Genomic DNA, 21,850 nt, shown 5'->3' on the forward strand with positions numbered 1-21,850 from the left:
TCAACTGTTTCATATTTTTCTTATTTTACAGGCATAGTACTTCTGAACTAAATAATACATTTTCCTAAAATTCTTCTCACATTTTCTTCCAGGAGCAATTATTTTTTGAAACATGAAATATACATATTTTAATAACGTTTTTAACATTTAACACCAGTCATCTTTGGTTTCTGTACTGTCTTTATAGTGTATATTTTCCCCTGCCTATGTTTGTTTAATCTTCTGTTTATACCAAATACAAATGATGTAATACCTTTTCTTCGAGGATCTTCACTAACTTGTGATAAATTAGGTGACCTGAGCCACTAACTGAAGTCAACTTTTCTTCAGTTTATCCCCAAATTTTATTTCATTTAAAGTTTTAATTCTGTACTACTGGATTTTTGTTTTCTCTTTAGCTATTATTTTTGGTAAATCTTTTGGAATAATTATGCAATGATATTAGAGGTTTTTAATAAAGTCAAGATGTACCTTTGACAAAGGCAGCAAAATATAACTCAAGCTATGAGAAGGAAATTCAAAGTAATTTGTCATCTGTCAGCTTCAAAATTGTGCAATGATAAATTTTCATACTTTTTCAGAATGAATGTATTTCTGGAGAAAGAAATGGAAAAGATGGAAAATGAGTTATTTCTTTGGAAATGGAAATATGAAGAACTGAGACAAACCAAGCTGGAAAGCCTGAAACAGGTAAGTTAGCAGTACATAGTTATCATACAGAGTAAGAACGAAAATTTAGACCTCTGATTTCCTGTCTTGTAACTAAGAGTAAAATTGTGGCCAGGGTTTATGAATGTGATAAACCCACCAGTTATCAGCTATTATTCTGTGTAGCCTGATGGGAGGGACCTGATGAGGGTGTGTGGAGAAGCCAAGCCCTGGATGCTGCCATGGCAGCACTGGCACTGGGGAGCTGTGGGAGTGGCACTGGGGTGGCTCCACAGGCTTCCAGAAAAGGACTGGCCAGAGGGGAGGCAGGTTCTGGTGTCCCATCCCCATGTGTGGTGAGGCTGGTTGCTCTGATGTACAGCAATCTGTGATCAGGGTCCAGTGGGACTTGTGTTCAGGGAGAAGGGGCCCATGTGGGACAAGGGGTTGTTCGGGCAAGCCCTGCCACACTAAAGATCCTGGGGTGTTACCAAGTGGGCATGGTGGGGGTATCAACCTAGCAAGATCCCAGAGGTGGCAAGGACCCCCTGATATCTAGGCTGTGGCCAAGAAAGGCAGCTCCTGGTTTAAGGAGAGCCACTGGTTCAGGTGCACCTGGCAGGCCCAGCACATGTCCTGTGTCTGTGGGGAATCATGGCTTGTCCAGCAGTTTGCCTGTGGGAGGGGGCTGGGAAGATGCTGATGGAAGCACAAGACAGAGCAGCAGCTGTAGCAGCACAGCCTGGAACACGGCCCTCGCCACCAGCTGGGAGTGCTGCTGCTGGCACAGCAGAGACCTCAGCTTTGAGCTGCTGAGGGAGGGTGCAGGTGCCCAGACCTTGGGCTGCAGGCAGTGCCTGATACCTTCCTGTGAGGCTGGAGCAATAGGACAGAGTGTCTCTGCCTGCAAGACGAGTAGAGATTGGCTGAAAAAATGTGTTGTCCCCATTGACCTGGATGAGGAAGTAAGGCTGGGCAGGATCAGAGAAGGCAAAGAGAAGATTAACAGGATCTGCACAGGGATCCAGAGGTAAGAAAGTCTGAACCACATGGGAGGGGCAGCCAGAGACTCTGAGTTCATAGTGAATAGAGTCCCACAGTAGGAAGGCTGGAAAGATATGTTCTCCAGCAACTGGAGGATGGCTCTTTTTCCAGATCTGCAGTTCAAAAGGTTCGAAGACCTGGTAGTGAAGTAAGAGAAGAAAGCCATGACTTGAGAGGCATCAGAGCCAGCTTTAACCCAAACCATGCATTAACATCAGGAGGAAGCAGTGAGTGGCAGTAGTAGGAGGCTTGTCCTGTGGGGATAGAAATCCCTGTGTTCCTCACTTGCTTTTTTGAGGGTGGCTTGCTGTGGGCCAGGATCTAGAACATTGCAGAGAGATTGCCAAGGCCTACTACACTACTACTCATCCCCATGGACACCAGCTAGGGACATGTTTGGAATGATCACATAGCTCTGGGGTTGAGACCATGGGGACCTGGGTCTTGTCCCCTTGATCCTACCAGCTGGGTAATGTAATGAGGAGAGCTTTGAACTAAGAAAGGAGGCAATGAGAGATTACAGACCACAGTGAAATAAAGTGGTGGTCAGCTGGAAAGCTCAGGGCACAGGTTGATAGGAGCAAGAAAGAGTTCAGGAATGATTAAAAAATGTAAAGGGACGCCATCTCGAGTGTTGGTAAAGAAATGCACACATCCTGGGAAACAAGCAGGGAGAATTAGAGCTCTATGTGGTTACAGAACTACAGTATTGGAAAAATTCAAATACCATGCCAAGTTCATGCAACTGGTTCACTGTGAATGACTTCCAGAAACACGAGCAAGGAAGGGCTGAGGGGATGGAAGTTGCCTCAGATCTTTTGAGGTCTCCAGCAGGATGGGGGGTAATCAAACTTGTAACTCAGGATCAGAGGAGAGGCCAATCAGCCTGTCATTGTGGTAGGAATTTGTTACAGACCACATGATAAGGAAACAAAGTGTTTAAAGAACGCAGATCTCTGAGTTGTAAACCCCTGTTCTCGTGGGTGACTGTACAGCTGCTAGAAAGGTATAACGGCTGATGCAATAAAAGAGATTTCAGTGGGGTTTCAGGAATAAATTCTTGCTGAAGATATTCAAAGGGCCAACAAGTGGTAATGCATAGCTGGATCTGCTTTTGACTAATATGAAGGAAACTAGTTGGGGATGTGATGATGAATAATTTCCTCATCTGTGGTAACTTTGATATAGCAGTGTTGTTAGTCCTGAAAGAAGAAGGACAAACAGCAGAGTACAGACCCTGAACCTAAGGAGAGCAGGATATTGGCTCAGTCAAGGTACTGCTGGGAAGGATCCCATGGGAGGCAACTCTGACAGGTAAACAAAGGAGTCAAACAAAGCTGTCAGGCCTTGGAGTACAACCAAGGTTTGTCCTAATACTCAGAAGAACAGGTAGATGTGTCAGAAGACCGATTTAGCACAGCAGGGCACTCTTGGTGGCATTCTGATGCCAGAAAGCAATGTGCTTTTACACAGAAGATCAGCCTTCAAAGAGTAATTTAAGAACATTGCCCAATTATGTAGGATTTGTGCTAGGAAATAAATGTTCATTTCAATCTGAGTTCATGAGTAGACGAGTAACAAATATTTCTGTTGCAGTTTACAGGTTTTAGCTTTCAGGACAATGGATTGAGAATCTCCTTGATCCAACAAAACTCAAAATGTGTGTCTATACAACTAAACAGAGATAGAGAATTTAAAATGTCCTATGAATTTAACATCTCAGATTTGGAATAATGGAGGGAATTTAATTAATTTTCTTTCATGTTCTGGAAAAGATCGCAAGCAGTCTATTAAATCTCAAGTTCTAGTTGATAGGTGATGCATATGTAAATGGAATTTCCTTCGTAGATGAACATACACAGCAACAAATTAACATCTATCTCTCTTATTTGAGTTCCTTCAGATTTTAGTTCTTTATTTTCTGCTTGCTCGTTAAGTAGGATTTTATCTTGTTGTACTTGTGCTAAGCAGAGGAAGTCTAGATTTAGTTAATAGTTTTGCTTAAGAAATGCAATCTTTATGAAATGCTTTATGGCCCTGTCATCAGGAATAGAACAACAGGAAGTAAAAATGTGCTGAGAATTCATTGGAAATTGGTAGATAACAATATTTATGCATGTGCATGCCTACATATATGTGTTGCTGCTTTTTTCTTGGGAAGGTGCTCAATTGCTTTAATTGCTAACAGGAGGTGATATTTTGAGCATTCTGTTCATCTTCTGAGATTTATGGCATAAATCTCATTTTTAAATTACAGAAAAACACCGATCTGGATGAATCTGACTAATGCGAATGAAATTATTTGTATTAGTGGGGGTTTTTTTATAAGTGGAAACTCTCCCTCTACTGAAATAAACCCAACCTTGTATGTTGACAACACGTATGTGAATATCACTCACTATAGATTACTGTTGAACTGGATGATGGAACACCGTACAAGATTTTTGACAGTGAAAAATTTGAAAGTGAAATAAAGGAAAGCACAGACATGTACTAGGCTAAGCATGGAATCTGATTCTTATATACACTTGCAATATTAAATCACAAAGGAATTTCTAGATTAACAGCAGATCAATCATTACATCTAGATTATTTTCATGTCCTTGACTAAATTAATCTGATATTTCCTTTGGTAGATTACCTAGCAGTCTAGCACTGTGAATATGAAAAAATTGCTGGGTTTGCAAGAGACAGAGCCACTGCAAATTAAACCATTTTTAGGAATGGGTAGCTCTTCTAGCCTTTTGGAAGTTGGAGAGATTTTGTGGAATGTTAGAAACTTCACAGCTGCCAAGACTTGATTATTAGTGCTCCCAGTAACTAATTACTTCACTTACTTTCATTAAAAGACGAGTATTTACTCACCTTGGAACAAACTAAATATGGAGAGCCTTGCTGATCATAATTTTTAAAAACTATCCATTCTGGATCAATTTGGAAGTTGTGAATAAGTTTTCAATGTATTGATTTAATTATAAAAAGTAGTAAAGTGACAATTTATGATCATAGTAAGCATGAGCATTATAGGCAGCTTTGTGTGACACTAGCATTGATCTCATCCTGTTTGGGGTCATAAATTAGACCATTTTGACAGATACAACAGAAAGTTGCATTTGGTGTTGTGATTGACAATTTACTCTTCTAAGAATTCTTCTCCCATTAAAAATTACTTTGTTATTTTAAAATATGTAAAATACTTTGTTATTTTAAAATCAGAAAAGCAATTACTCAGTATAAAATTACACTTATTATTGTGTTTGCATGAGAATCCACAGAAAGGCAAAGATTGTCTGTAAGACTATAGAGTAAATGAAGGGTGTTGACATTAGATATAATTGGGTTTAAAGTAAACTTTGTTGGAAAAACTAGGAATCTTTCAGTTCCCTGAAGAACACTAAAATTTTCACATCCATAACATTGCTTGTTGAGTGCCCCCAGAAATGGGGTATCCAATTTTGTCAGATACAGTTTAGTTTACAGATCAATTAACCAACAGTCTGAGAAACACAAAAAGTTTCTGAGTTTGATTAGGTAGGTCTTTGGACTCTGGAAGACTGAGCAAATCCTTGGTGTGTTGTCCTGATGTTTGTAAAGACAGAATTGGAGTAAGCAAGACTGTTGAAGTTTTAGGTTTTAGAATGATCATTTTATCTTATGTGCAATAAAACATTCTTGTTTATACTCATTGCAAATCTTCCTCAAAATTTTATACCCATCTTTATAATTCCTGAAGGATGTGCTTTTCTGATCATTTAAGAGTTAAATAAGATGGAATATTTACAAAACAATTTTACATTATACTGAAAAGAGTGGAAAAATGCATGTACTACTGTATTCCACTGGTGTGCACTGTAGACTTACAAATGCCACTATAGGCAGTGACTTCTGTGTTGTTTAAAAAATTTTCAGCTAGCTGAAGTACAGAATGTGCTCCTACTCAAAATTATCTAGTGTTTTGGTAGTTAATGAGGGAAATTCCTATCCAAGTTTGTGGGATATGAGGCAAAAATTACACTAATTGGTACTTAAATCTTTTTTGGAACATCAGTGATAAAAAAATATATACCTAGATAAAAAGGAAAACAGGCTAAATGAGCATTTTTTGTTTTTGGCAGAGACATTTCTGTTCTTTCTCTTTTTTTTTTTTTTTTTAGAATTGAAGGTAAGTCATCAGCTATTGATTTTGCACTAGAGCCAAAAAAAAAAATCTTTAAACATCTTTTAAAACAAGCGTTTTCTGTTCTCTCTCTCAGTATATAGTTGTTTTACACTATATTACAGCAGTCTATTTATTGTTACTTAGGAACATTACTTTCTTTAAGAGATTGTGAATGGTTCCCTACCCTGTTGTTTCCCAGGTGAAGGAAGCTCCACTGATGTGAGTGAGGCTTCTGGATAAATCGTCTTCTATCACTGTAAATGTTTAAATGCTCTTTAAAATGGAATGGCCTATTTGGAGGCTCAGGTTGTTAACAGGTCTTGTTAAAGACTCTGCTTGATTTCTACCTTCTCCAGAAATCTGTATTCTGAAATTACCTTATAGTGTGAAGGTGCTACAGAGCTGTTTACCTGAAATTGCTTTTTTCATTCACTTAGTACATATATGAAATGGAAAAAGTGATACTCTTATAATCTTACGGAAATTTAGATACAGATAGTAAAATCATTTATTCTGTCCCACACTTTTCACCTGACTCAAAAAATGCCTTCTGATTGTCCCCTGAATCCTGCAGAAAGAATAATAATTATCAGATTGAAACCAGTAGCCTGAATGACTATACTGGCTACTGTGAATTTCTCTGTTTAGTTTCTCACCTAAGATGACCAGAAATGTTGAGTACTTTGCATGGCTATCATAGGAACAAAATTATGTACATAAAATTAATTTTATGGTGCTTTTATACACTAGAGAATAGCCAGTAGTCTGTTTTAGCATGCTAAAAGAGTTTTTATAAAGTTTGATATCAGAAGCCTCAAGGCTGAGATTTAAACTATCATTAGGCAATTTTCAGTAAACAACATCTGAATTATTTGAGAATGCAAATGACTTTATAGAATAGAATCTTGGTGCAGGTAATTTTCTTGTAATAAAATCTCATTATTTTTAGACTAGATCTAGAATTTGGAGTGTTCCTTATTGGTCTCAATGCTTCATTTGTTTGAGAGGCTGGTGCCATTTTCAGACTGAGTGAAATGAGATGAAAATGATGCTACACATCTAACTCATGGTTTGATTAAAGTTCTCTAAAAATTACTTTTGATATACACTTTTTTTCCTGTGTAAATTACAATAACAGGTGGTTAGAGAGTAAGGAAAGAATTCTTTATTGTTGCTTAAGCAGCAATTCTTGCAAAGAGTTAACTATTCTTTCCACTATTTTCATAAATCAGATCCCCGTTCATATTTAGTTTTATCTCTGGAAGTAACGTACTTAATGTTCTTAGTGTCCAACTTAATTTGTCACGCTGCATAATATTAAGGTTCCACTTGATGTTTATTTTCCCACAAATCTAATTTGGAAAGTGCAGGAAAAGTCTACAGTTTCATTGACTTTTTTCCCATAATGGCTTCTGACAAGATATTTAAACTCTATTGAGCCATACTTGCCAATATTTTCTCTGTCTTCTTTACATATTTTGTAATGAAAACACCAAGCAAGACCAGGATTATTTTTGGGTTTTTTTTTAATTTAAGGACAACTGAAAGATGAAAAGTTTTTTCTGTGAGAAGTATGTTTAGAAGAAACATATGTTTCTGAATATATCTCTGCACACAGATTCTTTGTGAAAGGAATATGAAGCCAAAATGGCAATATTTGAGGAGGTTTTTTTAGCCTGTTGTTCTGCCACTGAACAGAAAGTATAACTTGGTGATGGAATGAAGAAGATGAGGGAGGAATGTGCAGATGCACACACTTACAGATATGTGTGTATGTATGTGTGTGTTTGTGTACATGAAGGGATCTTGGTCCTAGGGATGAGTCAAGGTGTTCCCGCCCAGGGCAGGGGGTTGGATCTAGATGGTCTCCAAGGTTCCTTCCAATTCAGGCCATTCTATGATTCTATAATTGCATCTTTAATGAAAAGAAATTTACATAGTTCAGATTGAAAAGCCCAAAAATATGACAAAGTTGCTTCTTAATAATGTATTAGTGTGGTCCGTTGACCATATGGTTTTCCATCAGAAATTAATTCTTTGCAGTGTATAGTTTAAAAAAAAAAAGGCTTTTTAATATCTAATTTTTAATATATGTTTAAATGTCCTGAATTTACCTCTCAGTATTATATTTTAGCACTCATTTAGTTGTTAAAGTAAATATTCTCCTTGTATGCTTACTTGTTATTCATCCACATGAAATCAACTTGGGCTGAAATTACCTGAAAAAAGTAACAAACCACTGAAGAATTAAATGTAACAACAGGTAGAATGTAAAAAATTGAATTTAATGTCTGACATTAAAGATATTGAATTAAAGATACAAGCATTTTCCTCTTAATGATGTAGTTCTTTTTTTCTATCCTTACCTGGATAAGGACAGCAATGTGTCACTTAAAAATTAACAATCTAATCTGGGGGGAGGTTTGATTGGAAAATAGCCTTAGTTCATTTTCTTCCATTGTTTTTGAAACAAAACTTTCCCTGCTTACATCAGTGAAGTACTGCATATTTCTTCAAGTGACAGAATGAATGATACCTTGAAGTCAATGAGAAATCTGCTGATGTCAATGAACTTTGGATCAGTTCCTACACTGTGTAGTAACAGGTGATTAAGAATTGTAACAGAAGATTCTTCAGGGACATTTGTAATTTCAGAATACTGGTGTGATGTGCTGTTGTGGGTATGGCTCAGATAAAACAGAAGATGTGCCATGTAAACTGTACTGAAAACAGTAGAACCATTGCTACAGGCACTTGCCACCAGACCACTGCTCTGTAGAAATTATCTTATGTAATTGCTTATCTAGAACAAGTAACTAAAGCTGTATATTTCAGGTTCTTACTCTGAAAGGAGAGCTGTATGGAGAAATGTTCTATACTATATTTACGTGAAGTCTAAGCAAGACAACACTTAAATGTCTTTGAATAAAGTCATCTCCTCTATTTCTTGAATCCTGTTGAACTTAGAGTTCTGAAGAGAAAACAAGCTGAAATACTGGTTTAATCTGTCCCCTTTAGCATAGGCTTTTAATGTTTCACTTTAAAGCTCACTGCATCAGAACATGGCAACTTTTGGAATCTGGCGTATTATACTGCAATTTATCTGCACTTTAAGTAACATTGGTATAATAGTCTGGTATAATATTATTGGTATAATAGTCTGGTACTCAGCAAAGAACCTTGATGCCATCTTGATTTTCCTGAATATTTCATCTTATGTCAAATCAGACTTGCAAATTTTAATTAAAACTGATGGTATGGATTGCTTTTCCTACACGAAAGTTATGATTACAAATTCTAGTGTGATTTCAGACTATTTAGTATTCTAGTAATCTGACGTATTTATTTGTAGAGACCTACAGTTACAGGAAACATCCTGTTCCCAGCATCCCTTGACTATTAATCTAAAAAGTCAACAGTCCTTATGTGTAAGATAAGTGAACTTGTGTAGTCCCCAAGTTAAATGTAGAGGCTTTGACTGTTGCTGTCATTTTGATGTATTTTTGTTATGATTCATCAGCAGTTATATTAAAAAGTGTACTGTAAACTAAGCTTAGTTACGATTTTATTTTCCAATCTATCAACTAGGATTCTTGTTATATCTTTAATATTATTGATTTAATAATTTATCAATTGGGTTGAACAGTTTTCTGATCTGAATACCCATACAGTCTAGGAAATTCTTGAGACTGAGGACAATTTGAACTTGTTTTGAGTGTTTCCCAATCATGCTGGCCACTATTGATTTTTCTGTTTCCTTACAGTTCCTTATCTAGCTATACATTTGTCTCAAGTCAACAATAAAAAGTGAGGATGGAAAGTTGGCCTAGAAATTGGCTGTAAATAAAAGAGTTACTGACCTTCTGTACAGCAAATCAAACTTCAAAAATAAATAAATAAATAAATAAATAAATGTCTATATTACCCACTGCACTATTTACTTTTTTTTTTCCAGATGATTTTCTGCATGTCTTAATTCATCTTCTTATGACAAATCTCCGTATTTTTTGAGGAAGGGTTATCATCTTCTTTTTACAGTACTTATTAGAATGGCTTATGGCATATTCTAGTTCCTAAATTAATTACTAATAATAACTACCTAAACATACAGCAGTAGATAACTATTTGAAATAAAGGGAGGCAAGTTTTTATAGTCTGGATTGCAATTGAATTTGTATGCTGTTTACCTGTAAAAATACCAAATATAAAAATCATCTTCTGTAAATGATATATAAGTTGTTATTGCTCTGAAAATTAAGAATAAAAATTTAATCAGTCTGGTCATTTCTTTCCATGGAATAGAAGCTCATTTTTGCTTCCAGTAAAGTCTGTACATGAATTTCCACTCATAGTCATACAAACTGACAAATCTGTTTTTTATCTTGCTATTAAAAAAAGGTTTTGCATTAGTCAGTCTCAGCTCTCTCAGGGCTTAGTCTGTGTTCTTTATTTTGGGAAGAAGCTTGTTGTATTAGTTTTGAGTAGGAAAAACAACCACAAAGCCACATAACACATGGTCCCCTCCCCCTGATACGAACACTAGTAACAGAAGTAAGCTAAATGCAGATCATAAAAACTTAAGCTGGGCAACTTCAGTCTTGCAACAATACTTGGATGAAAAGGGAATGAAGCAGAGTTTAATAAGAAGTTTCAGGTGTCATCAAAAAAAAAAAAAAAAAAGATTCTCAGCAGGGGCCTATTCTACCTTCTTTTGAAACATAAACCAAACTGTCTGGAATTGAACTTTTCAACACACAGTGAGCAGTCTTTTGTCTTCCCACCCCCCACCCACTAAAACTAAGATGTCAGTGAGGAAAATTAAGGGATGAAAGCTCATGCTTTGCTTCAGATTTTTTTGCTTAAGGATGCCCAAAATCAGCTGCCCTTTGAGATTTCAAATTACATTAGGAAAAAGATCTACTGTAATCCCTATGCCTAAAACAATCTTTGCCATTTACTTTGGATTTTTAACACAGTTTGTTTATTCTATTACCACTGTCACCCCTGCTGTGTTCTGTCATAATCCAATCAACTGCAAGAAAAGCATGCTACTATTTGTAAAGCAAACAAATAAAACCCTTCAGTGTATATGTCAAGAGCTCAAGTTTTTCCTTGCTTGTTAGTGAAACATAAATACTAAAGTGTGATTTTTTTTTATTTTTTATTTTTTTAAATTGACCTGGGCTACAGTTATTAGATCAGTTAATTGTTAGTTAGTATGGGAATTTTTATTTGTTTATTCCCTGGATTAAAAATTTGACCTCTCCATGCATAGTAGCAACAGGAAATAATAATTTTTTAGTACATTGGAATTCTCACTGTCCACATGAGTGATGGCTTGTCAAGCTTTGAGACTTTTGGTTGACACGTGTCCCTTATAAATTTCAAGCGGTATTCTCCAAGGGATTAGCTGAAATGTGAATTATTTCCTTGACCAAGATTAGAGAGCATTTTAAGTTCACCTAAACCACTGTATAATGTTCATTTAGACTAATCTTGGTTAGAACTCTAATTACTATGTTCATCTCTAGTCAAAAAAAGAAAAGTAGTTTGATAATTTAGTCATGTTAATCCCATCTTAAATATCACTTCCATTTAGGAATATAGCAAATGTGCATCTTGTACATGCCATTTTTATATAAGGTCATGATTATCTAAGCGCCAATATTTTGCTAAACACAAAAACAGCAACAACAACAAGAAGATAATTTGAAGAGCCTGCAGTAAAAGGGATGCTGCAAAAAGATGCCCAGTGCATTCGAATGAGTTTAGATTCAGTCTCTGTTTCTAATTATGGGAAGTACAGAAACTACTTGAACCTGACTGGTTTTGTCATTATTAAAAAAATAGCCTTCAAGTCAAAGGCTACTTAAAGGTTGCCTAATATTAAAGTTATGAGTAAATAGTACTTGAATTATGTTGAAACAAATGCTTCAACTTTTGTTTCTGCAGTCAGGAATTACACTGAAAGCCACTTTGTTCAGATTTGTACAGGAAAGAATTAAAAGTATTTGACTTATGGGCAATTTCCAGGAACTGGCAAAACTTTTGGAAGTGGTTAGTATAAAGAAGTCTAGAATGGAACCCAGATAGAAAGGTGTTATTGGATAGTCTGAAAGACCATAGCAAAAGGGGACATTTAGTAAATCTGTAGAGTCAAGTTACTGCAGTGAGCTAGTGAAGCATCTTTTTTGGTGCAGCTGAGTAAGTGGTGTAGTTGTTCGTACATTTTATACCATGAGCATTACTTTTGAAATATGGCAAGCCATGAAAGTGGGAGGGTAATATAGCTGAACAATTGCTAGAATGAGAAATACAGAGCAGGAGAAGTTGTGAGTGATGCTGACAGAAATTCTGGAGGTGAGGTACTTTGCCCCAGACAGAGACAAAAGTTTGTGTTAGAGTTGAGCAAAAGAGAATGCTTAGAGGTGCTGTTGGAGTGGAACTAGAATTGAGGCGGTCCAGGGAAGGTTAGGACAGCCAAGTGGTCTGTACTCTGAGGGTCTTTGTAGTGTGAGCCAGAGGTGAGAGTCTTAGTCCCAGCCAGAGATGGAAAAGAAAGTCCTTCTACTGTTGCCCACATTATAATATAAGGTCTGCATGAAATCATCTATGAGTTGGGTATATATAAAATGCGAGAATATGTGTATTTGTTTCTAAACAACAGTAAAGGTTTTAAAGGAAGAATGACTTGATGGACCATTTAGTATTGGTAATTTAATTGTAATTAAGTTTGTTTTTTTTCAGTAAATAAATAGCTCTCACTTATCCTGTTCATCTTATGGGGGAAGAGAGGAAAATTTCAGAGATATTCTGGAAAATTCCCAGTGTCTTGATGGATAGGTTATTTGTAACTGAGAGATCTTCTTAAATCAGCTATAGGAAAAAAAAGAGCTAATTATTATGGTAAATTTGTCAAAATGTAGGAGGAGCAGATTAAAGATTTCATATCTTTTTTTCCTAATTTAGAAACCTAGTTTTTCATTTTTCCTGTGGGGGCATTTATTCTGTCTAAGATGCAACAAACGAGATTCTGGTGGTGAAGAGGCAGTTACTTCAATGGTTGCTGACGTGGCAGCAGCAGATACCCACAGGTACCTCACAGGGTTCCCATGAGTCCCTCAATGATCTCTGAGAGAATGCCTGGTGTTATGATCCAGTTTAAACCCAGGAAAGCAAAGCAAGCTAAGTCTCTGTGCATAAACCAGAAAGAACTTAGAAGGTTCAAAATATTCCCAGAAATGAGATTAAAACCAAATGAGGTTAGATGTTGATGCCAAAAAATGGATGTGTTTTATTTAATAGTAAAAGAGGCAAAGAGAAGGGAAGAGAAAAGAAAGAGAGAAAGAAAAGAAGTGTGCGTGGGGGGTGGGGGAACAGGGAGAGGTGACAGGGGTTAGGTGGAAGCACATCACCCCTCCAAGGGTCCCAACGATGTCTCATTGCTCCACTCCATCTGGTCTGCTGGTGGTGAGGGTCCCCCATCACCGCTGTGGCCACACCGCCACACGCCGCGCCACGCCACCACACCACACACCAAAGAGTGCAGAATTCCATGGATTAATATACACTTTGGGCCGGGTGGGAATGCCCACGTACCTCTCTTTGCAGGGGCTGGCTTGACACTGTCCCTTGCAACACTGAGGGTCTGTTGCACCATCTCTGGTGCTCTGGTGCAGGGTCTGGGGACCCCTTTGAGGGGGGCCCCTGTGATGGGCCATGTCACCCCCTCCTGCTGTGGATAAGCTTCTCCCCACCCTGGTGAGGACCCCTCAGCTGGGCTCCTCTGCACAGTGGAGGATGGGCGGTCACTGCACCGCTGACCAGAGGCCTTTCCAAGATACCCAGAGCCTTTCCTCCCTCCACCCTTTGGTGCCGGGGGTGGGTCTGTGTGAGCCTGGCAGCTGATAGCCCTGGGGCTGTGGTCCTCATCTTGGAGGTGTTAAGCTTGTGCTTTGTGCATGTCCCCAGCCCTGAGTTGTTACTTTATCTTATCTTCATCAGTGAGCAGTGTAAGGCCTCAGTCAGGGCCCCATCCAGGTTGTGGTAGTCTTCTCTGCAGCTTTTTTACACAGTTTTAAAAGTCCTTTAAGAACATGTTTAAGTCATAAAATATAATATTTCAGTCTCTGACACCCGGATAGTCAGGAAGAGACTTAAACCAGAGTACCTTCAACTTCAACCTGGCGAATGTACTCTCATGGATTTAATCTAGGCTACTTAGAAATTCAGTCAATATCAATATTAATGACTAAACTGAGGAATGGTTCTTACCCAAATGATTTATTTTGAGGTATGCAAATATATGGTGTGCTACCTTTTAGACAATATGAGGGCACCCCAATCAGAAATGGTGGTAAAATATTGACATATTTATATTAGCGAATATGAGACATAGATGCATTAAGAATAAACACTGAGATGAGGCTGATACTCTGTTTTCATTTGAAAGGTAGGTGAAGATGTTGATGTTTAGTTGTTATTATTTTTACTGTTTTCACTAATTAAATTTGCATGTAGAAGATGCATTAGTGCTCATAATTATCAAATGTACATTTCCCTGTGGAAAATGAAGGAATCATTTTTTTCTGTGCTTCTCTCAGCTGAAACACACTTCACTCATAACAAAAATTACATGTATTTGTATGGACTGGTATGCAGGAGGTTTGCATTTTGAACTACAGAGTGTTGAATTTGGTTCTGGAAGATAATAAAGTACATGGTTCATCTTTCATGTGCATTAGTGACTTATCAGGACATGGATATGTTTGATATATCACCTGGCTATAAAAAGGATATAGCATTTCTATATTTGTTTGCTTTAAACCATGGGTGAAAGTCCCTTAGTTTCCAAGATAGCCTAGAAATGGTTTAACATTTGGCTTATATCTCAGTAGAACAGCACAAAATGTATCAGAAAAAATAATCATGCTCTTATTTGTTTTCAAATATTCATTCAAACATTCATGCTTTTCTGGCAAACCTACAAGAATGTCTACTTGACAAAATTGTCCTTACATCTTATGGCTATCAGATATTTTATTTATAGCATGTGTTTTTATATCTTCATTATAGCCATCCTTTCTAGTTCAAACTTCTTTCCCCTGTAATTTTTGAAATTGTTTTTGATGCATGAAAATGTTGACTAAATAAGCAGCACTGTACAATCTGGGAGACACTGACAGTTTGGACATTCCTCTAGTCTCAATCTTGTTATGAATTGTGATTACAATGAAGAAGGCTAACATACCCTGCTGGAGCAGGGATGTTGGCCCAGATGGCCCACTGTGGTCCCTTCCAACCTTATCCATTCTGTGATACTACAAGAAACTTCCAGTATTTGTTTAGTCATCGTGCTTAATTTTTACACTTGAAAAATGTAAATATCTCTTTTTTAAAATGAGATCAAATACAAAAGCCCTTCATAATTTTAAAGTAGAAATGAGTCTATGATGTATTGGTCTCCTCTTTACTGATCTCAAATGTTTAGATAGGTAAAGGTAGTTCCTCTGAACTATTTAATTATTTACAAATAATTGGTGGAAGTAGAATTTTGGACAGGAAAGTAGAATTGTGGATAATTTTCTATGGTAGTCATTGATAGAAAATGTGTTTCCCTTGAATGAATACTAGATTCTCCTGAACAGGAGGTGTTAATTTTAACGTAATACATAGTCCATATGAAATTGAAATTACAAGAAACTGATAAAAGCGGTGCCAGATTCAACATGGCAAGAAAGATCTGTAAGATCAAAGATCATTTTCTCCATCTCACTATGTTCCTATTTTTGAACTTATTTATGCCTCTCTGCATATATTATTTCTGATTGTTGTAAAGTTTCATGCTTAAAGCTTTTTATGTATCTATGGACAACTTATATTCCTGCATAAATCACTTCTGTTAAATTAGTCATAAGCACAAAAGAGTTTTCTCTGTGTGCAGACAAGGGGAGAGGAAAAAACCTGCTGGTAAATCAGCAACTTTCCATTTAATGTCAGCATAGTGCAATGATATCTGCTTGCAGCAGACTCAAGCATTTGAGTAGAATCAGAAGGAAGAAATATTTGATTACGAAATATGCTGGTCCTAGGCATTGTTATGAATATAAGCATTCATTAAAAGTTCAATTTGTTGCAAGGCTTGGTGTCTCAAGATATTGCCAGGCACAATAACATTTATCATGCTTTCAGTATAGTTGCAGATGGACTAAATGGTGTTCTTGGCAGACTTGCTCACAATAAGAAAAAAAAAGAGTAAATTTTTTTCCTGTATTGAAGCACTTGTCAAATAAAAAGGTAGCCAACATTTGTCTTCCCTTTCCTTTGGAAGGAGTGCTATGGATGCTGGTAGTCTTTGATTGCACCTTTTAGATGAAAAAAGAAAAGAATTATAGAAAATGTCAGACGTACTGTAAATAATCATTGCAAAACTGCCTAGTGTCACACATGCTAAGTAATAATTTTGCTTGCCAGCAAACATCACACCTGTGTACATCAGTCCTGGTCTTGGAAGTGGGGAAGCTGATGAGTTTTCTTTCAGCCCTTAGGAGCTTTGGCAGTTTTCATCAAGTTCTTACAGACTTCTAGCAGTAGAAATTTCAAAACAAATAAAAAAATAGAAAATAATTTTTAAAAAACCAAAAAAAACCAGACTCCTTCCCCTATACCCAAACAAAATAGGCCCAGTTTTGCTGATAGACTGTCTTTAAGCATTTGATACCATTGCTTTCAGACCGTTGATAAAATATCTTCAGACCCGGTAAAACTATGTTATGAATTGTAAAGATGTTTCACAATGAATTCAATGAAGAAAACTGATGCTTTTGCTTGACGTTTGCTTGCTCCTCAGGCAGAGCTTGGTTTTCAATTCACTTGATCCAATATACCTAGGTGTCATATTTAAGCAAAGTGAATGTTTGCCATTCCTTCTAGCAGCTGAAGCACATTCCATATTTTAGAGGCTGATAACATCTCATAAATAAAATTCCCACTGTGAAAGGGAAGATTCTGTCCTTGCGTTTCTCATCAACGTGCAATAATTTGGAAGATGGTTGGTAACACTGCACAGCTGTTGAGTTCTTGGCTCTGGCTTTGAAAAGGCTGTTGGATATGACATTTTTTAAGAGAATAGTATTCCTGTCTGAGTTACAGAAAAGGAAAATTTGCTTCTCGTGCTGAGTTTTCTGAGTAACTGTGGGAAAAAAATCTGTAAGAGTCAAATTCACTTGTGACTCTATGAAGATTTATGGTTACTTCAATCGGCTTTCTTTATTAGGAGGGTGCCATGGTCCTTAATTCATAACCAACCTGTAGCTTATCAACTATTCAGTTTAATATACCTCTTGCTTAAATTTTGTAGAACAATTTGTAGCATAGATGAATAGAAATTACCTCCATGCACAATACAGTGAGGATATCAAGAATCTTGAAAATATGTGTTCATTTATCTTGCTTTGGAACATGAAAAAAAGCCCTGCATAGTCATTTTAAGGACAAAAAAACCATATTGATTTTAAATTTTCCTTTTTGTTCAGCACAAACTGAAGCAGATGTTTTACATTTGTACTTGAGTGAGGCTGCCAGAGGTCACTAGTTCAAACAGGAATTCTTGTCTCTCTGGGTCACAAGTCTGTAGGCCTTATTCAGCTTGCCTCTAGATACCTAGTATAAAGACAGATAGCATTAGAAGCTAATGATTTGCTGTGTTTATGTAAGGTTCAGATTGGAAATTTAAATAAATAAATAAAACAAACTCTTCTATTTTCAGTCAAATCAGCTTTTATTTGAGATGCGTAGATAATCATTCTCAGATTTGAGAATGTGTAGGTAATCATGCTTTTGGTAAAGAAAATGCCAGTTTTGTAGAAGAAAAATTTTACAGGGAGAATTTCTGGTTGGATTGGTATTTTTTTATTTCTGATATCATTGTCAAGTCAGATCTGATCAAAACTACAGGTTTTTTTAACATAATGCTTGTCTTCTGTCCAGCTCAGTTTAAATGTTTCTTTTAAAAAGCTGAAGATCATAATTCTCTAAGTACACTTTCCTACCTTTTCCAAGCTTTATAGGAAGCTAACAAATCTTTGCACTAAAAATAAACCTGAAGGGTGTGTGGAATTTCTTCTGTTTTCTGTCTGAAATCCTGTTGACTGCTATGTTATTTTCTCATCATCTTTCTTTTTGCATTCATTACACCTTAATTGTTGTCCTCCATCCTACTCTATCTTTTCTTGACTAAGGGGACAGAGAAAAATCTTGTTTCAATAAAACTTTTGGAGCCTCAACCACTGTTGTATTGCCTTAAACTGAAGAAGAGCATTAAGATTTTCCTGTTAATGAACTGTACAAGGTGGAGTCCTTTTTCTGTGTCTGTTTTTTTCAGGGTTCTGCCTTTCATGTTGGTTATAAAATGGTGTAGGTTAGCTCTAAGATGTAATTATCCAGTTTCAAAAGGTCAGTACACTGTACTTCATTTCCACCATTCACCTTTGCAATTATCCACTTCATTGACACTACCTTGACCTCATTCTATGCTTCCACCATTATTGTGGTCTTCCTATTAAAAAGTAAAATTCAGTGCAAGTCTGCTCTGACATTTTACAGAGAGAAAATATTCACATTTTAAGGGAAAATTAAAGATCTCAATATTTTTTCATGTGTTCCAAATTGTTTCTTAAGCTTTCACTTGCCTTTATAAATCAGAATCTGGAGTTCCACGCAAGAGCATCATATAGAATGGAATATTCCTGTGGCTGCTTTGGGTCATCTGTCCACTCCCAGCTTCTTGTGCAGCCCAAGCCTCCTTGGTGGCAGGGCAGTACAAGGAGCTGAAAAAGCCTTGACTTAGAGTAAGCAACAACGAAAACTTCCCTGTTATCAACATTATTCTCATACTAAATCCAAAACATAGCACTGTACCATATCTTAGGAAGAAAATGAACTCTTATCCCAGCTGAAATCAGGACAGTTAAATATGTAAATTTATCCCAATTGGAGCTTGTAGACATCTTGGGTGCAATGAATTGAAATTTTACAGACAGAGGCAAATAAATTTATCTTTGACATCAGATCTTTGTGTGATAGTCATCTTCTGCCTAATTTCTTGACTTGAATTCAACCTTGTATGGTTTTGTGATTTCTCTCTATCTGATGGCTGACAAAAATGAATTTGTATTGATTAGTGTCAACACTGTGAAAAAGTAAACTTTCAGGCTTAGAATTTCACCTGTGTATTTTGGCAGATGCTTTGCAAGAAGACGGGTTTGCTCACGTTCCAGAACTTTCATGGATACTTGCAATACTAAATATGCCTGCATATTTATTTAGGAAAAGGTATGGGGTAACCATATTTTATGTGATTGTAGTCCAGTAGACAGTAATCAAACATTTTGCATAATTTTGGTGGGGAAGAAACAATATTTGCTGCTAAATAGGGGTATGTGATTCCTTAATTTCCAACTATTGTACAGAAATTCAGTGGGTAGACTTTTAAGACCTCATTAGGAACGTGTGAGCATCAAGCATTTACTTGTGTGTTGGAGTTAGCAACTTGTAGTCTATCACTCTGGACCCACTCTAATGGTTTGATGACCTGTGCCCAAAACTGTAGACAGTGCTTGAGGTGAGGCCACACCAGTACAGAGTGCAGTGGAACAATCACTTTTACTGCCCACTGGAAATCTGAATGAGCCTCTTTATTTGGTTTCTAATTGTTTTTTTTTACTCAGAAATAAGGTGGGAACAGATGAGTTTGCAATTTGATTTAGCTAGATAACCACATTGTTACTATTCACAGAGTCAGAATTATGTTTCTCTTATGCTGTAAAAACTCATTCTTTTCGCCCCACATTCAGTACCTTTTCGTTATTTTCCAGAAATTGATTTTAGAATAAAAGTAACCAATAAAACTGAAAAAGTACACCTCTATGTCTCTTTCTAAAGCTTGTTGGCACAGATATCCTGTTTCTTCAATGAAGAAGTGTCTCACAGTGTTGTCAGTCTCTATTTTTATCAACCCATCGATTTTAGTTCTCACAGAACTGAAAACTGTAAAAAGTTCTTAAATTTTGACCTTTTTAAAATATATTAGCAATTCCTTTTTTCATTGCAATTAAAAGAACTGGAACCTTTTATTTTCACAGTCTTTAATCTATGTAAATCTCTTTTAATCTGTTAAGAACCAGTTAATAATAACTTGTTAATAGTAAGTATTGTCAATAACAATTTTCTGATAAATATCCATTAGTACCTGTTAAGTACCTGATTTGTGCTATAAACAAAAATTCACTTTGCTATTTTTTCTTTTGAAGTCTGAGAAGTATTTAATACAGCCTTAACAAAAACCTCTATGTAGTTGTCTCTGAAGAATAAATCAGTTCTCAGATAATTACTTTATATGACTTAGAAATGTGTCTTTTTGTTGATGTATTTAATTCTCCCTATATGTGGATTTGATGAATGAATTCATAAAGTTGTCCTAAAGTAAGGTTACAGCAGTGGCCATAAAAGATAATATTTCCCTTAAGACTATTAATTGTGACCACAAGAAAAAGATTAGCATGAAAACTTAAAAATCTTTCCTCTGGTTATGAGGATAGCAGTATGTAGTACTGAAGGCATACTTTAGAACTTCTTGAGTTTAACGAATATTCATTACAATACTTCTAAATTGTAAACAGAGTAAAAACATGCCACTTTTCATCTTTTGGAGAATAAAAAGTGAACATTGACATTGTCAATCCAAAATCAGTCTCAATCTTATTTAAAACATTTTATTATTTTTTAATATTATTTTTCCATAAATAGCAGGAAAATAATAAGAATTTGTCACCAGTTACTGTATAAAAAAATTACCTATGCTTTACTTTTTTAAAGGTACATTTGATGAAAAATTTACTGTCTTGGTTATTTTCTTTTCGAATTCAAATATTTAACTTTATGAAACATGGAAAACATACACCTTGGACTGATTTCTAAGGTGCCCACCTTACTCTGAGGTGAAGCCATTAGCCTCACTCAGTGGAAAACAGGGGGTTTTAATCAGAGTATTCTAGTCCTCTTTGTTTTTTTTCCTTTTTTGCTTATTCTTCCTCCTACCCTGAACCTCCCAGCTGGAAAGAATGCAGTGCAAGAATTCCACTGAATGGGGAAAGAGAGTGCGACTAGAAGCAGAAAAACAAAGTTTGGAAGAAGAAACAAGAAAACTGAAAATGCAGGTAAAAGAAATTCAGGAATTTCTGGAGATGAAAAAAAATAAAGGATCAGTAACTAAATTGAGTTTTAATCATTAAAATGCACAGAGTAAGCCAATGATTAGAAATAAGCTTTGTGTATTACTTAATTGGATTATTTGGGGAGCATTCACACCCCAAATTACTATTTCCTAATGTCAAAATGTGTCACTAAAACAAAGAATTATACGAGACAGAGCAGCCCTTGCTGCATCCTAGACCTGAACAATTGGACCCCAGTGGCTTAGAATTTCTGTAGGGTACAGAAACATAAAAATAAATCTGTTCGTTTTTAAAAGGAGCAGGGAGAAATGACAAGCATAACAAGACTAGGAAGCAAAAGTGATGACTGGGAGGGACAGAAGAGCTTTGCTAGCTACAGAGTCCTGATGAAGGTCGAAGCAAAAAAACCTGTGAGACAAATCATTTCTCTGTTTTGTTGAACATTGACTCTCTTCTCAGGAGGGAGAATGGAAGGAAGAGCCTGTTTCTTATTTTTTGTTTCTCTAAAGATCTGTTCACTTTTAAACCTTATTGTGCTGCTAAAAATTATGTAATAATTTATTCAGAGATTCTTAACTGAGCATATTTCCTTTATTTTATGGTTTTCTATGCCAATAACTAAGTGGTAATCCAGAAGGCTCCCACTTTCATTTGAGCTTGAGAAAGCTCAAAAAAGAGAAAGCAAAAATCCCCCAAACCCACCAACCAATCACTAAATGTACATATCTGATGCTGTGAGTTAGGTAGTGAGAAACAGCAACTTTTT

General features: G+C 36.3%; 1 protein-coding gene across 3 annotated transcripts in view; it reads left to right on the forward strand.

The window, feature by feature from the left end:
- Window positions 1–21,850, forward strand: part of CCDC102B (coiled-coil domain containing 102B) — a 155,973-nt gene that overhangs the window by 26,039 nt on the left and 108,084 nt on the right. For 2 of the 3 annotated variants that reach the window (XM_042032410.1, XM_042032402.1), the window contains 2 exons: window positions 582–690; window positions 20,962–21,141. In XM_042032410.1, coding sequence (XP_041888344.1) covers window positions 582–690; window positions 20,962–21,141 — 289 coding nt within the window. Of the gene's footprint in view, window positions 1–581; window positions 691–20,961; window positions 21,142–21,850 lie in introns of those variants that run through there. The other variant, XM_042032420.1, reaches the window with a different exon arrangement.

This window comes from Corvus kubaryi, unplaced genomic scaffold (genome assembly GCF_017639235.1).
Source record: "Corvus kubaryi isolate FWS band 111438036 unplaced genomic scaffold, C.kubaryi_AGA036_p1.0 132, whole genome shotgun sequence".
In the NCBI taxonomy this organism is placed as follows: domain Eukaryota; kingdom Metazoa; phylum Chordata; class Aves; order Passeriformes; family Corvidae; genus Corvus; species Corvus kubaryi.